This window comes from Medicago truncatula, chromosome 8, assembly GCF_003473485.1.
Source record: "Medicago truncatula cultivar Jemalong A17 chromosome 8, MtrunA17r5.0-ANR, whole genome shotgun sequence".
In the NCBI taxonomy this organism is placed as follows: Eukaryota; Viridiplantae; Streptophyta; class Magnoliopsida; order Fabales; family Fabaceae; genus Medicago; species Medicago truncatula.
Window position 1 is genome coordinate 39273073 of NC_053049.1, and position 19010 is coordinate 39292082.

At 30.1% G+C, this 19010-nt stretch overlaps 1 protein-coding gene across 1 annotated transcript; it reads left to right on the forward strand.

Annotated features, from left to right (window-relative positions):
- Nucleotides 1-9505: 9505 nt before the first annotated feature.
- LOC11417970 (protein ECERIFERUM 26-like) lies at nt 9506-17762 on the forward strand. Its single transcript, XM_003629552.4, has 2 exons — nt 9506-10049; nt 16723-17762. The coding sequence occupies exons 1-2, from the start codon at nt 9615-9617 to the stop codon at nt 17590-17592; spliced, it is 1305 nt and encodes a 434-aa protein (XP_003629600.2). The 5' UTR covers nt 9506-9614; the 3' UTR covers nt 17593-17762.
- The last annotated feature ends 1248 nt before the right edge of the window (nt 17763-19010 follow it).

Below are 19010 nucleotides of genomic sequence, written 5' to 3' on the forward strand. Positions count from 1 at the left end.
TTGAGCCCGCTTGGATCACATCTAGACAAATAGAAGCAAGGCGACGGGCAATATCACAAAATGTTTGCCGAGGTGGGAAAATATGGGTACGTATATTTCCAGACAAACCTGTTACAGTAATACCTACCGAAACGCGTATGGGTTCAGGAAAAGAATCTCCCGAATATTGGGTAGCTGTCGTTAAACCCGGCAAAATACTTTATGAAATGGGAGGGATATTATTATAGAATTTTTTTTAAAGGTATAATTGAAATAATGAAAAACCCATCCAAAAATCTCATATTTCCTTTCTATATTTTTGAAGATAATATAAATTGTTCCTATTATATGGATAGTTTACACAACAGATAAAATAATAAATAAAATATTTTAAATGAAGGGTAAAATATTGAAAAGAGAAAATGTTAACCAAATTCATGTATTTTCTTTTTTTTTTTTTGGTACAAGAGAGGGCCGAAGCCCAAAAGAGAACACTAAACAATTACACGAACATTTCTAGGCATACAAGCACCAGAGATGTCATCAAAGAGGAGACTATTGAGCTCACTAGGAGGGGTCTCCAAAATAGTAAAATTCCATGAATCCATGGTAAGGCTGAAGTTGGCAAGCCAATCAGCACTTCTGTTGCCTTCTCGCAAAGTGTGATGAACCTGAATCCGCCAATTACGATTCAAAATATTTTGAATACGCCGAATGAGCACAGGGATTGTCCCATTCATCTTGCAATTATTTGTTATCATGTCAATAAGCAATTTTGAATCACTTTCAACGCAAAGCTGAGAAATACCGTCCCTCCAAGCCAACTCTAGACCAAGGTACATACCCCACATCTCTGCATGAAGAGCATCACACGCGCCAATCTTGCGGACAAAACCTTTGATCCATCTACCATTAGCATCCCGAAGTAAACCTCCACAACCCGAGCGATCTCCATTCTCTTTGCAAGCTCCATCACAATTGAGTTTGATCCATCCCTCTTGAGGATATTTCCAGCCAATATAAATTGTTTCAGTGTGACGAAGATCCATTTGAAAATGATTAAGTGTACAATCTTCAATATCACTAGTAAACTTTTGGATGATACTTGTGGGATTCTCTGGTCTCTGGAAATTTTCCTCGAAGACTGTCTTGTTCCGCCATTTCCAAATATACCAGCAAGTAGACATGAAAGTTGTCTTCCACTTAGAGTTGAGATCTCTGTTTTGACGCTTATTGAGGTTTGTAAAAACCCAATCCCTGCAATCAAAGAAAAAAAAGTCAGTTATACAATTTGAAGGTACAAGTCTGATCCATACCTCGGTTGCATAAGTGCAGTCTCTGAGTACATGAAGAGTAGTCTCATCCTCACTCCCACAAGAAGGACAAATTGGGGATATGCCAACACCCCATCTACTTCGACGGTAATTAGTTAAAATGCGATCATGAGCAACCAACCAAATGAAGGTTTGAATTCGTTGCGGACCCTTCCAATTCCACAAACTTTTCCAATCCCCTCCGGTATTAGCATGATTTCCGTCTTTCATGTCGTAAGCACTTTTGACTGAGAATTGTCGCGTACTCGTGCCTCCCCAACCAATAATGTCAAGACCATCACCACTAGAAGGTGCAGGGAGAGCTAACACCTTTTCAACTATGTTGTTAGGCAAGTTATCAAAAAGGAAATTTTGATCCCAATTACCAGAAGAACTCATCACATCCCTAACTAGAAGAGTGGTATCCACATACAAATTTGTCGCTAGAGAAATGAGGGAATTGTTGTTTGGACCCCACTTATCCAACCAGAAATTGACACTATTACCATCTCCTATTTGCCAGATGATGTTTCTTTGAAAATCATCCCACACCCTAGTAAGAGCTTTCCATAAAGGAGAATCATAAGGTTGAGAGTTTATAGTTATCTTCAAATCATTATTTCTCCCATACTTACTATACAACACCCTGCACCAAAGGTCATTAGGCTTGTTAATAAGGTTCCATAGGATTTTCATGAGGAAAGCCTCATTCATCAAAAGAGGCCTTTTAAATCCAAGACCCCCCTCCTTCTTGGGTAAACAACAGGTATCCCAACTAATCAAATGAGCTTTGCGGGTATGTTCTGTATCCCCCCAAACAAAACCTCTTTGGATTTTTTCCATATCACTGCAAAGAGTTTTAGGTAGCTTAGCATACTGCATATGATAATAAGGAATAGAACTAAGGACAGACTTGGAAAGAGTAATTCTGCCCGCAAGACTTAAACATTGTTGCTTCCATCCACTAAGTCTATTCTGAATTTTGTTGATGATGTGGCTGAAATTTCCCCTAGAAGTTCTTCCTGGAGCTATGTTAGCTCCAAGATACCTGCCTAAACTATTAGCTTGAGTGAAACCTGTGTGTTGCAAAATATCCTGACGGAGCTGGTTGTCCACATTTTTTGAGAAAAAAATTTGAGTCTTTTGGCCATTAATACGCTGCCCAGAAGCTTGACAAAACATATCCAAACAATGCATCACACAATGTGCCTGCTCAATAGAAGCCTCTGCAAAAAGAAGAAGATCGTCAGCAAAAAGAAGGTGAGAAATTTGAGGGCCATACCTACCTGCCCGCATTGGTTTCCAATACTGAGCTTCCACCCGGTCGGAAATGATATGAGATAATCTCTCCATGCAAATAACAAAAAGGTAAGGGGAGAGAGGATCTCCTTGACGAATTCCTCTAGTTGGAGTGAACGTGTCAGTTTTATCCCCATTCCACAAAATTTTGTAACTAGGCGAAGATATGCAATCACGTATAATTTGAATGAGATTAGCAGGGAATTTACAATCCTCCAAGCAATTCTCCACAAAATTCCAATTGATGCGATCATAAGCTTTTTCTAGGTCAATTTTGATGGACATGAACATCTTGTTGCCTTTCATTCTGGCCATGGAATGTACCATCTCCTGAGCCACAATAATATTATGGTGGATACTTCTACCTGGAATAAAACTGGACTGATATGGAGAAATAATACCATCAAGCAATGGCTTGATTCTGTTGACAATAACCTTAGAAATTATCTTATAAATAACATTACATAAAGCAATAGGTCTAAATTGAGAGACAAATTCAGGTTTATCAATCTTAGGGATCATCACAATGAGAGTATTATTAATAGAAGATATAAGAGAAGGGGTAACCCAAACCTGGTTCACAAACTGGTATATAGAATCAGCAACTGTGTCCCAACATTTTTGAAAAAATATAGCGGGGTACCCATCCTCTCCCGGCGCCTTGTGAGGATTCATGTCAAAAAGAGCTCTTTTACATTCATTAATTTGAACATGTGCACTCAAACTATCATGATGTTCCTCAAGTGTCGGATAAGTATTCCAAGAAATGATCGGATCATGTATTTTCTATATGTATAAAAGAATAGATTGCAAAATTCATTTTTTTTTTCTTCAGATTGTTCAAGTTACTTCGTTTTTTTTTGTGGTGACCGGGGTTCGAACTCTGAACCTTGCATATATTATGCATTGTCCCTGTTGAGCTAAGCTCACAATGACTCAAGTTACTTTGTTTGATGATTCACTATATATAAATATTGAAAGAGATATTTAAGAAATTCAAAAGAGACGTTTTCAAAAGGCGTTCAAATAAAAAATAATACTATAATTATTGAGTAGATCGGTTCTATAAATTTTCATAAAATTTGAAGATATTTGTTTGGAATTACCTTTGAAGATTCATGAACAAATTAACTGCTCTTTACATAACTGGGTCAGAGACTCAAAAGAGGCCCTAGCTTCTTTATTATAAGAAAATGTTTACATAACAGGGATCGAAAAGGATATTGATATAACTTATAAGCTACATTTATTTTTTTTGAAAGAATAAGCTACATAACTAAGTAACCCTCTCATACCATATATGCCTATCATAAACAACACAGTAAAGGAAATGGACCACATGATTTTTTTTTTTTTTGAAGGATGGACCACATTATTATATCAACTAAAAATGAGGGAATGGACCACAAGTCATTGATTACTACAATTATTTCAACCCTAGAGCATGCATGGTGTTTCAAATTATAATGTCAAATACGTAGGTAGCGACTCTTATCTATGGCCACCCCTTTCATTAATTAGGTATATTAGTTAGGATTTAACTGCATCATATATATTTTTTTTAAAGAACTGCATCATATCCATATATACAACAAAACTTGATTTATTTAATATGGGGAAATAGTTTTCCCAATCCATAATGGACCTCGAATAACAAACTATATATATCACGTCATTAATTAGTTTGTACAACTACATAGCTACCTAAACAAATTATTCAAAATCTTGTAGAAATTTTTGTGGTGGCCATTAAATTTTAATAAAAATTCTTATTGAAGTGGGATCAAGGAACTCCTCATTAGCATTAGAAATGTAGTTAAAGTCATAAATACTAGCTAATAATGTAAACCACAAAGCAGCTATATATGTGTGTGCACAATACAAAATCAATAAAATGACACATACGATAACTCCTTACGCCACAAGTGTATTACAAAATCCACAGTTGAATTGAAAGTTGTTATCACATAAATCATCACTACAAAATTTTACATTATCGGATATAATTTAATATGCTGATGAGATACACAAACAATTAACGTGTTTGAATTTTCCAAAAAAAAAAAAAAGTTTTGATAAAAGTTTATAAGACATTAATTTTGATACAATTTATTGGCATATCAAATGATATCCGATTAATGTAAAATTTTATAAAGATGATATATGTGATAATAGTTTTCAATTTACAGATTTAGAAATTCTTTTTCCACAATTGTGCCTTTCTATACGTGTGCACAACACACAATCAAGTCCTTTCTATACGTGTGCACATTACAAAATCAATAATATCATAAACAAAACAACTGTCAATCAATATGTTGTGTCATATCATCTTATACATTATTATTTAGTTTTATTTTAACTCTTTTATGCATAACTAACCACACTAAATAAAAGACACCACATGTCTCGCTCATCGACAGTTTTGTCATTATTGGAGTTGATTTTTTATTTATTTATGAAAGAAAGACTATAAAGAAAGTTAAAAGGAAAGAAAGTTAGAAAAAGATTATAATATGGAAATAAAATGTGAGAAGAAAGAAAGAAACATATTTATGAAATTAAATAAACATCCTTAAAAAAATGTATTTTAAATACTACTTAAATGATTTTTTTTAGGGGAACTACTTCAATGATATATACACAACAGAACACTTTCAAAACATATTTTTACAAGTGTTAAATGACACCTTCAAATATCATTTAACCACACTAATATCTTAATTTTATTTTAAAAATATTTACAAGGATCATAATACTTTGGAGATAACTGTTCACATGTGTCGATTAACAAATTCAATATGTTACATCACCTTAAAATTTCATTTAATGAAATCGTGAAATTGGTTAATGACAGAACTAAATATTTGCCACGTCAGATACTTTTTAAAGGATAGTGATACATAAACCACCTTAGGTGGCATATATTACTTGTACACCCACATATAATTGTGACATGTGTCCATGCGGTCCCTACACATACAAGAAACTCATCTTTTGTGTCTCTCAAACACTCTCACATGGAAGTGGTACAATGTGTGTATAGAGAAAAGGGTGTTCATCAAACATTATCCTTAATTTTAAAAGTGACAAATGTGTAAATAAGGTGAATAGTACATGTGTCCGTATTATTGTGTGTTCCAATATCATTGTTGTTTCACCATAGCTACTTTCTCTTACATTTTTCACTTTCATCAATGAGCACATCTAATCGTGCATGCATGAAAGCGATTCCTTATGCAGTTGGATACTTGCGTCTGTAATATGCATGGCCCAACCAGAGGGGACCAATGAAAATGTTATTGTCTCATAATTTAATGGAAGAGGAGTGCTAAGAAGTAATGTACATAAATTTTTGCTAAAGGTGCCTGCACTAAGCATACATATACATAATACAGTAGTTGATGGACATAACCGAGAAGGAATCAGAAGAAGGTAAACATATATTATTCATGCATGGGAATGAAAATTTAAATATACACACTTTCTTAACTCTTGTCACATGGATTGTTTTTCCATGAATTATGGATAGGAATTTGTCGAGAGAGAATTTAAGTTGAAAAGACTGATAAAAGGTGATGGTACTGAAAGGAAGATTTCAATGACACTGTATAAGAATCAGTTTTGTATTCGAAACAGTTAAAATTAAAGAAATTTTAATATATGATTAATCACGTTTTGTAAATGATTAGTGCATATACCATATGTTGAGACCCATTAATCATCAACATAACTTCTTCAAGCATGAAATTGGATTTGATTAAATAACCATAAATTTTAAATGTATAACTACTTGTAGATTTGAACACATAAAAATTGTGGTTTATCTTATCAAAATTTATGATTAATGAGCTTTATACATGTGAGACATCTACACCCTTCATTCCTTTTTAAATTTCTATAATTGAACGTAATTGAGATATATTCACATATCTAATATTTGAATCTATAATTGAGATCAATGAGAGGTTTATAAAGCATGTTCGTAAGGAAGTGATTTGTATTTTTTATATAGCTCGTAAGTGCAACTTTTTTTATTTGAAACTAGCAACATACTTGGGTTCAACTTGTCTCATGTATAATAATTATTTATTTTAGAATTTTAAAAGCTCCTACCATGTAAAATAATTAATTTCAAAAAAATACAACTTGTGTATATCAGCTTGTCCCAATTTTAGTTTTTTTTATCAACTTGTCTCGTCTATAATACTCTATCCGTTTCTAAATATAAGCAAAATTTACTTTTTAGGTTCATTCATTTATTGATGTATGTGGTCCATATTATGAATCACATATATCATTAAATGAATGAACCTAAAAATTCAATTTTGCTTATATTTAAAAACGGAGGGAGTAGTTATTTTAATTTTCTTAATTTTATCTGTTTATCCTATGTATAATAATTATTTTAGATTTTTATCAGTTTGTGATGTGTTAGAAAAAGTTGATAAAAATGTAAAAAAAGACTCAAGGGTATGAATTTGGTGATGTGTCTATTTTTAAGTATATGGTATTTTTGATTTTTTTTTCAGGGTAATTTGTGTGCGTGTGTGTATATAACTTAAAAAAACCATGAGATTCATTGTAGTTCTTCGATATAAAATGGAGGGATATACGTAGTGAATTAAAGATGTGTAATAAAGAATGAGAAGTGGGTCATGTGATGAGGAGTTAGAAAAGGATAAAAGTGATGTGATGCGTTAGAAAAAAAAATGTTGATTAAAATGTAAAAGAAATACTCAAAAGGGTAAGAATTAGATATTTGGTGGTAATGTGTTTTTATAGTTATGTTAGATAGATTAGATATTAGATGAAGTGATAGTGGGGTTGGATTCAGCCAAAGAACTCTGTGGAACATATATTATTTTCTTATCCAGCACACTTGTAAACAATTAAAAACCACAAAATTTATTTGTAAATAAACTACCGGGAGATTAGTCATTTTAGTCATTGAATAGGAAAGAAGTTATCATTTTAGTCCCTGAATGCAAATAAATTGCAAAATGGTCCTTAAATGTAGACTATGTTAGTCAATTTAGTTCCTGAATGCAGATTCTGTTAGTCAATTTAGTCCCCTGAATGTAGACTCCGTTAGTCACTTTAGTTCCTGAAATTGACCAACAGAGTAAACATTCAGGGACTGTTTTGCAATTTCTCTGCATTCAGGAACTAAAGTGACTAATTCCCCATAAACTGCTACTACCTCTGTCCCTAATTATAAGACCTGTTTGATAATTTTTTTGTCCCTTTTTATAAGACCTCTTTGTTATTTTCATACATGCTCCTATTTATTATAGATCTTTTTCTTCAATCAACAATAAATAACATGTTGAAAACATAAACCAACTCTCTCTAAAGGATAAAATTGTAAAAACAATAATAATTACAAACATATTTAATACAAATGTCCACTATCTTAATTCCCCTATTTTTTTTACATACATGTCCGTATTTATTATACATCTTTTTCTTCAATCAACAATAAATAACATGTTGAAAACATAAATCAACCCTCTCTAAAATTATAAAAACAATAGTAATTACAAACATATTTAATACAAATATTCACTATCTTAATTTCCGTTATTTTTTTAAAATGGCTCAATAATTAAGGACTGGGGTAGTATATCTAAATCAGATATGATAACATTGCTGTATAGTTTAGTGTTTAAGATCAAGCTATAAATAGTCCTTTGATTCTTGGGTGGAAAAATAAGGGCCTTCCATTTAATGAATTGATTTTATTTCACAACTGATAATGGTGCATATAGCAGATGTGCCATTATAGTATATTGTCCCAATTAATATCTCCCTATTGTCTTTATAGAGTATTCGGTAGGGTATGGGTGTCCATAAAGCTTATCTCTATCTATGTATGTACTTTACTAATGCATGAATATGGGTGGTGATATTTTATCAAATGTTTTAAAAACTGGATGAGATGATGAAATTTATGAGATTTGTGAGTTTTTTTTTTACTTTTTTATTTAATTTTTGAGCAATGTGAGTTGTAGTTCAATTGGTATTAAAGTATATTAAAGATGTAAAAAATTAAAAATTGGTTGTACGAATAATTGTGTGTTTAATACGTATTATAACATAAGTTTTGTATTTATATATTATAGTTTATTTTAGTGATTCATCTAAGCTGTTTTTTTGATTCGGTTATTGTTTTCTATGACCGTTTTAGTGATGTTATTTTTTTATAAGATGATGTCTTTTTTAACAAATTGACAAAATAACCTTTCTTTGACAAGACAATCTTAAATAACGTTAATTTGATGAAAAGAAATATTTCTTTCATTTATAATTTTACCTTTATGTGAACAATCAAATCCCATGCAATAAAATCTCAACCATTAGATCATGAAATAATTCAAATTCAACAGCCGAGATGTATCAAAATAGACGACATAAATGCATGGTAGGATCTAAGAGCAACTTCAACGGTTGGTTTTGAAGTAACGTACTCCAGCGTGGCATAACAAAGGAAGGGAACTTTGTAGCAAATTTCCATTGAAGTAGTCCAGCTTGGCGAGACCGTTCCTTTCTGAAGTAATCTTGGAAGCACAGTATTTGATGCAGCTTTTAATATAAAAATAGTTAAATAAATATGTTAGGTTGCAATAAACCAAAATATAAGTATTTTAATAAATGATGTAATGTTATGGGACCCAAAATGAGTATTTTAAAATTTCACCATTGAAGTAAAACATAAAAGAGTTATTTCAAAATGATGTGGTTTTAATGGGACCCATAAAATATTTTTGGTGAAGTTCACCGGTGAAGATGCTCTAAATCTAACTGTTTATCTGGCTAGTACGTACCAATGGCCACCAAACGCATAAGTTCCCATTAAATTCTCAACCCATCCATCCTTTTTTGTGGTCCCTATCATATCAAATCCCACTTCATCATAACTCTATATATTCTTGTTGGCAATCCCTCCTTTGATGCAACCACCAAGCCTCTTGTATCTTTCAACAAATTAAACTTGCTTTCTTATAAGCTTAAACCACCAATATGGTTTTCCCACAAGAAGAGAAAGAGAGCTTAGTGTATGATTTGAGAGTATCCTCAGTTGGGCCAGGTCATGCCACCGGGTCGGATGTTTTTCATTATCCGAACGGTTTGGATCTGACCATGAAACTTCACTACCTTAAAGTCGTTTACTTCTTTGACTCCGAGGCTGCACAAGGCCTAACAATTAAGAAAATAAAAGAGTCATTGTTCAATTTGCTCGACTATTATTTCATCCCTTGCGGCCGATTCCGGCGATCGGAATCGGGTCGACCCTTCATCAAGTGCAATGACTGTGGAGCAAGAACCATTGAGGCCAATTGCACCAAAACTCTAGATGAATGGCTTGCTATGATGGATTGGCATTCCTACAAGTTGCTCGTTTCTCAACAAGTCATTGGACCAGAATTATCATTTTCTCCTTCCGTTTTGTTGCAGGTTCTTTAATTTGCTAATGCATGCATGTCATACATACACCTTAATCATAGATTTAATGATATAAACCTAATACATATGCATCTCTCTACTCTCTTATACTTCAATTCTAACAATTCAACAAAAAAACACTAATTAAGCGATAGTGTTAGTATTTCTATCAAAGAGTTTTTTTGTTTTTTAATTTTTGAATTAGTGGAACAGAAGATAAAAGAGAAAATAAGCTTCAATATTCTTCGTATTCTCTTTAAGGAGTGATATTAACTATTAGAGTTTAATGATGGTGGGTTGACGGTCTAAAACAATTTTGCACATACAATTAATCAAAACATTTGAATTGTCACGTAAATTAAAAGCATTAATTGATATGGTAATTTTAAATGTTTTAATTTGTTGTATGTGCAAAATTGTTTTGTACCGTCAATGATCAATCCACCATCATTAAAATCTAATTATTAAGCGTATTCTCTCCAAAAGTAAATTTTGGTTAAAAATACGATGATATGACATGTTTTAAATAAAAAATTTAAAAAAACTTTTTTATAATTTCATCAATGTTGATATTTTTCATCTATCAGGTGATATTCACATCATTTAAATTTTCATCTATTAGGTGATATTCACATCATTTAAAACATATTACATCACCAATTTTTTAACTTAAAATATGGAGGGACCAAAACAACAAGAAAATTGTTGTATACACATTTGCTAAGGCTGATAAACACATGTAAATTACTCAATTACCCCTCAGCAGTTAACTGCCGAGGAATTTCAAACTTAAAATTAAATAAGGAAATACACCTAAATTTTCCCTTAATTAAATTTAATTCTTTAATACACAATTCTTTTTATAAAGTTGTTGATTTCATTTATATGATTTTGTTGTCATAATTACAAATATTATAATTTGAAAGAGAGATGAATAATATCTCAAATATTATAATTTGTCAACAACAAAAAAATATCTGAAATATTATAAAGTAATTATAGGTTAGTCAAACCTATGAATAATGACAGACATCAATAAAATTAATTACTAATACAATTATTCTATCATTTATAATGTTTTTTGTTGTTGCATTTTTTTTTTATAGAATCACCATTTTAGGTCCATTAATTACCGATGGCAGACACTTTTCTTTGTTGTTGCATTTTTATTTTGTTGTTGTTGCGTTTTTCATGTTAATTAAAGTAATAATATCCAAAATATTAATATAAAGTAATAATAGGTTAGTCAAACTTATAAATAATGACAGACATCAATAAAATTAATTACTAATAATTACAAATATAATTATTCTATCATTTGTAACGTTTTTGTTGTTGCATTTTTTTTTATTGAATCATCATTTTAGGTCCATTAACTATGGATTGCAGATATTATTCATCTCTCATATTTCTTCATTTATGGCAACAAAATCATATGAATAAAATCATAAAAAGAATTATGTTTAATTCCTTAAAAGGATTAAAGAATTAAATTTAATTAAGAAAAATTTAGGTGTATTTCCTTATTTAATTTCAGGTTTAAAATTTCTCGACAGTTAACTGCCAAGATTTTCCTCGACAGTTAACTGCAGCCGGCTCTTTAAAATTTGGACAGTTAACTGTCGAAAAATATTTGAATAATTTATATGTGTTTCTCAACCTTAACAAATGTGTATACAACAATTTTCAAACAACAAAATGGTAACATTGTCATTAGAATATCCGCTAAAAAAAAATTGAAGAATAGTAACATTGGCCTTTAGAATATCTGCTGCGAAACTTACTATTTGTAAAAAACTTAATATAGTAAAGAATTCTCTTTTCAACATAAAATATTTCTTTTAGATTTTTAAAATGTTCTTTTAGGATACTAGATGCTCTTAGATGAGATGAAACAGGTCTCTTCTAACTTAACCAAGATTCTGGGTTCGAATTTAACCTTGGACATGCAGCAGCGTTAAAACTCTTAAGGAAAGCATGTCGTCCATTTGGGTCCCACAATGCAGTTGCGCGCGGTGGATATCCGATTTACACCAAAAAAAATATAAGTAACAAAGATGTTTTGATATATATATGATCTAAAATATAAGCAAATCTCTACTACCTTTATTAAATTTAGTGCAATCATTCCTAAACTACCCTTGATTTGATTCTTTTCATCAAGCTTTCTCATGGAATAAGTTTCCATAAGAGACAATTTAAAAAGTTCAATTTTTTTTTATAAATTAGATAAAATTAAAAGCAACTAACTATTTTTTTAAAGACGATGAAGTTAGTTTTTAGCAGTTAGCATGGCCTAACAAATTAATATTAATTTGCTCAACATTGTGTAAGCCTAAAGCCTGTAATGTAAGGGATTGGGCACTGTCACATAAAGATTGAGAGGTGTAGTTGGTTCTTTTAAATAATCATTTACTTCCTATATTAACACATGTTAACAAGGGAAATAGATTCTCTCAATCAAAATCCTCTCTTTTTTTTAATTGTTACGTATCAACCATTAAACATGGAGTGAAAGGAAAGATAAAAGGGTTAATGTCTCAAATTAAATTTGTAATTTGGACAAGGTCTGAAAGTAGTCTGCGTAAAATAAAATAAAAAAAACAATAGTTCCACCTCTGTAATTTCGAATTCATCATATTTTAACCATTTACATGAATTATTTTCAGACATTTTAACTCTTTACAAAGACTATTTTTAACTTCGTATAAATATTTTTAACAAATTGAGGGTAAAATACGAAAAATTCAAAATTACAAAGGTGAAATTTATATTTTTTTATTGATAGAAACTATTTTTAGACCCCACTCAAATTATAGGGTCTATTTCAAATATTACCTCGAGATAGAATTATAAATAAATTAGAAAATTTTCAATTGAGAGAACCCCTTCAATTAATAAGAGTATAATAGGGATTTTTTTTTAATTTTACATCAAATTTCTCTGCAAAAAATAATTTTCTTGCAGACATGTCAAACACTAATAAAAAGTAAATCATGCATTGGTCTTTGGCTGAGAGCGTCAACTCAATTATTTTCTCAATCCATGTCCCTTTTTATGGTAGAGAATTCATACACATCCTTTCTTTTTTGTGAATGTTAATGAGAGTCTTCGAAACATATTTTAAGAGCTTTAAATGATAAGTCTTTGTGAAAAAAATTTGTATTCAAATTTAATGTATTGAAAATTGAAGTTTTAACTTTTTTAAAGAATTTGTATTCAAATGATAAGCTAAAATGAGATATGATTTTTTAAAGAAAAAATATTTATACATACTTAAAAATAAAAATAATCCTACCATTATACTACTACTTCATTCACAATTATAGTCAACAAAGAGTTGAATGAAAAAGCATTTTGCCATAATTTAGAATTTGAAAGTGACAAGTATTTTGACAATATTCTTAATTGTAGTTATAGAATTTTATTGGTTTTTATTTTGAATTTTAAACGAGTCAAACTCAACCTAAAAAAAATTTGTATCAAATTTCAGTCAAGTTTTATGTTAATCAATTCTTATCAAATCAAATTTAGATTAGTTTGAATTTTAAACGAGTCAAACTCAACCTAAAAAAAATTTGTATCAAAATTCAGTCAAGTTTTTATTTCTTACCAACTTTTTTATTAGTTGTACTCCTATTCAATTAAGTAAGTTCACCTAACTACTCACTGCTACTTTTAGAACACTTTAATTAATATGAATGACTCCTTCCTTCCATCATACAGAAGTCATGTACAGTGTAGTGTGTATGGTGTCCTACAATTTGTCATCATAGAATTAAAGTCTCACCAAATTAAATGGTATTGTACCCTCTCCTTAAAGTTAGGAGTTTCTTTCCATGTTCTCTACTTTACTCTAGTTTTAAAATAGGGTTAATTAAGTTTTTGTCCCTATAATTATCTGCAGTTTTGTTTTTAGTTCCTATAAAAATAAATCACACTTTTTAGTTCCTGCAAATTTTTTACTGTTTTTAGTCTCTGTTAAATTAAAATTTATTTAATTATGTTTAAACTTCTAAATTTTTGAAAGATTTTTTACATACATGTTCATAACATCGTATTGTAAATTTTTTAGTTTTTAACATGTAATGAATTAAATATGAATTTTTCTAAAAGCCAAATTTTCAAGATTATATTGATGAAAATTTGGACCTAATAATAAAATTTTAAGTTACTTTTTTGCGGAGGAACTTTGTATAATATTCTAAGTAAGTATGTGAAAAATATGTTACAAATTTAAAAGTTTAAGCACAATTAAGCAAATTTTAATTTTACAAGGACTAAAAGTATGTGTTGGTCCCTGTTAAATTGAAATTTGTTTAATTATACTTAAACTTTTATATTTTTAAATGATTTTTAACAGACATGTTAAGAACATTATAATAATCTCTTTTATAAAAAATTAGAATTTTTTAACAGGTAATGAATTAAATATATTTTTTTAAAACGCCAAAAATTCAAGATAAAACTAACGAAAATTTGGACCTAAAAATAAAATTTTGAGCTAATTTATTGTGGCGGAACTTTTTATAATGTTTTAAACAAGTATGTAAAAAATCATTAAAAAACTTAAAATTTTAAGCATAATTAAACAAATTTTAATTTAACAGGGACTAAAAACACTAACGGAAAATTTTGTAGGGACTAAAAAGTGTGATTTATTTTTAATGGGACTAAAAACAAAACTGCAGATATTTATAAGGACCAAAAACTTAATTAACCCTTTAAAATATATATTAAAAAGGAAATGTTAACGAGCACTTCTGGAGTACTCTTTAAGAACCTTTAATAGGAAGTTTTTATTAAAATTTGTGTGATTAATACATTGGAATTTGTAACATTTAACTTTTTTAAGGAATATTTTTTAAATTTGAGATCCTTAAAGAGTGTCTTGAGGGCACTCATTAACAAGATTCCTTATTAAAGGTTCTTAAAGAGTGTTATAGGAGCGCTCGTTAACATTTCCCAACCTACTATTAAGTCCTTAAAGAGTGTCTAGAAAGAACTTGTTAACATTTTTCAAAAATTACATTATTGTATTTATATTTTCAAAATGTTGGCAATAGAGAAAATGAAGAAAATAAAGAATGGAGGATCTTAACCCCCCTCCATTAAGGTCAGTCCCACATTTATCAAGGTTTAAATTTTCCTAAAGTTCTAATAATGGTGATAATATAATAATGATTATATTTGACCTTTTAAAAAATTTGAGAGCAAAATATTGTAATTATGTTTTTTTTTTTTTGAGAGAATTTTAATTATGTTAATTAGTGTATTTTTATATACTTGTGAGCCTTTTATTTCCTGTACTTAAATGTTTTCATTTTTTAAGGTCAATTATTAATACATGAAAAACACTAATTTTTTGACAAATATAAAACACCTGTTTTAAAAACTGCCATAATTTTCTTCTAGTTTCAACCATGTTGTTATAGCAACTAAAATAGGAACAAAGTATTGTCGGTCTTTAATTATCCCAATTTGTTGCTGGTCTGTCCATCTCATGTCAAAACTTTGTTGAAATTTTGCTCTCAGTTTTGTCACCATCACCATTGACACCACTGAGATTCTTTAAATTTCTTTTAAAATAATGAGTACTAAATTTTTTATAAAAACTTATTATTTTGAAATATTAAACATATTTAGAGGATTCATTAGCATTTCTCATATATGAATAGGAGAGAATTGGATCTTTTTTTTTTTCTTTCTCAACTTCTTTATCTATATAGTATCAAAGATGATCCTTGACATTTTTATTAGAGTGGAATTAGCTTTTCTATTATAATGAGTCATTGATTATTTGTCTACTGTCTAGAGATTAATTTCAGTAGATTGCTAACAAGTTGTAAGAGATTAAATTGAGTCTTTATTCTGTCTATATTTCACTACATCTTAACTGTTTTTTTTGTCTTTTTGTGTATGAGAGTTTGTGTGAGGTTCCAATACAAATTCCAAAACCTAACACCTTCCTGTCATCGTGAAATACTCCCTCCTTAACGAAATTTAAGTAAAAATAATGGTCGAAAAATTGATGTAGAATACGAAATTTTTAACCATATATCAATTTTTCAACTATTATTTTTGTTTATATTTCATTTTTTGAGAGAGTGAGTGGTAAGCAATTTTTTTTTTTAGATTTATTGAATAAATAATATATTTAGTTTATAATATAAATTAGATACAATAATTATTCAATATATATGAAGAAAAAAATCTTTATTTATATATTAGATCGGAGAAAATACGTGTTGTGGTGAGCTGTTCCTTTCACAAGACTAGATATATGATTAAGCTGGATTCATTCCAAAGTCCATGTTGCCTTTGATCCATTAATTAATGTTAGGGAAAGACAATATATATATATATATATATATTTTATAGTATTTATAGAAGGGCAACACAGATTGTTAAGAGGACTTCTTTTCAAGAAATTATTACTTTCAGTTATAGAGTACTACGTATTAACGTTCTTTACAACATACAAAAACTTTATTATTGGAATTTTGAAATTGAGTACTTATATTCTTTTAGGGACATAAACAAGAAAAATACTTTTTCAATCAAAATCATATTTTTCATTGATAGAATGATAGTAACGTATATATAAACTTGGTTTTGCATGCATCAAACAAGAGCCATGCATTGAATATTCGTGAAAAGCATTCATAAGTCGTTGGTTTTGCAGGTAACTCAATTTAAGTGTGGTGGGATTTCATTGGGCCTTAGCTGGGCCCATGTAATGGGGGACCCACATTCAGCTTCAGATTTCATCAACTTATGGGGTCAAACCTTGAACAATTTGAGCCTAAAACTGCCCTTCAACATTCCAAGATCCGTCTCAACACCCCTTAATTTTGGACCCGAAAAGGATCCGGCTACAGTTAAACGGGTTGACCCGGTTGGTGATCATTGGATCCCAGCCAACAACAAAAAAATGGACACATTCTCCTTCCACATAACTAGCTCCCTGATGAACAACTTGCAAGAACAAATTTGGGGTCCAAATGTTGAACAAACCCCTCCATTTGCATCTTTATGTGCAATAATTTGGCGTTGCATAGCCCGAGTTCGAGAAGGATCCGAACCCACAACCGTGACAGTTTGTCGACCCGACCCTAACGGTAGGGGCAATGATATAATGGGAAATGACCAATTGATATGCAAGGTTGAGGCAGGAAAAGAGTGTTCTATTGTTGACACTGATTTAAAAAATTTGGCTAGCATGCTTGTGGATCAAGGTATTGATGAAAGAAATCAAATTAAGGATATAGTTGAAAATGATCAAGGGGTGACTGATTTTTTTGTCTATGGTGCCAATTTGACATTTCTTGACTTAGAAGATGTCAATGTTCATGACTTAAAATTAAAGGGACAAAAGCCAAGATTTGTTTACTACACACTTCAAGGAGTGGGAGATGAAGGTGTTGTTTTGGTGCTTCCTAAGGTGAATGATATTGAAGGAAAATTTGTGACCATTATATTGCCAGAAGATGAAATGGTGAAACTTAAGTCCGAGCTTAAGGTCAATGGTATTATGTTTGAGGGTGATTTTTAATGATTGATTAAGTATAAGTTTAAGAATAAATAAGTTTGATAAGTTGTATTATTTGTGTGTTTGATTGCAGTATATGTAGTTCATGACTTAATGATTGATTAACGGTTTGCATGGCATGGAATGATATATTTCATATGAATTGTTATTAAATAAGTTATTTTGAAGACAAATTATTGTTCATTTTCTTTTCTTGTTTCCTTTTCATGTTTACAAGGATTTGTTTTCTTTTCTATTGATTGACGAATCCGCAGCTAACAAAATGTATGGACAGGTAGAACTCTAATGTCACTAATATAAACTTCTTTATCCCTAAAAAAAAAAGGCTTAATAGCGGTTTTCGCCCACTAACTTTGACAAAGTTGCGATTTTGACCCCCTAAAAAAAACTACAAAACTGCCCCTTAAGTTTTGCAACTGTAACAGTTTTGGCCCCCCAATACCAATTTTTGGTAAAAAAAAATAACACGTGGCACCTCACTTAAGGTGCCACGTCAGCGTAGGCCGAGTCAAAATTGACCTTCGGGTCCAAAAATAATGTCGATTCCACCACAATATCTTGGACTCATTTTTAAAATTAAAAACCTATATTAATTTCATCAAAGGAGAAAATTAGTGTTAGATGGTGTGTAGCTAATACTTCCCTTTTGAACAATTAATATAGATTTTTTAGGGTTAAATATGTTTTTGGTCCTTATAAATATACAAACTTTTTATTTTAGTCCCTCTAAAATTTTCCATTACTTTTAGTCCCTATAAAATTTTCAATCACTACTTTTGGTCCCTATTTTTAGGTTTATTTTTTTTAATGAAATTGTGCATAAATGTGTAGAATATTGTAAAAAAAATCCCAATTTCTTTTTGAATGTTTTAACAAAACACAAATTAAATATGAATTTTTAACCATAAAAAATATAAAAAATTCATATTAAATTCATGTTTTGTTAAAAAATTCTAATTTTTTTGGGAGAGATTATTATAATATTAAGAATTTTTCTGAAAATTTTTATTAAAAAATATGAATTCTACCTATGAGTTTGACTAAAATTAAGATAGAAAATTTTTTAGGGACTAAAAGTTGACGAAAAATTTAAAGGAACTAAAACAAAATATTAACATATTTACCGGAACCGAAATCATATTTAACTCTATTTATTTAATAGCAAATACTAAATGTTCTAAAAGATTTCCCTCAAAAAAAATAATTCTAAAACCATTATATGTGTGAGAATCACAAGCACATTTGGCCCATATAATAATTATAATAATGATTGATGTGTTTTGTTTCCTTTTTCGTCTCTCTATTTTCTCTTATGTTTGAACAAAAAATGGTGCTATTTATCACTAGACTCAGAGACGTGCCTTTCTTTATGGCTAACAAGTAACATGTTTGAAAACCCAACTCTTTCCTCCTTGAAAGCT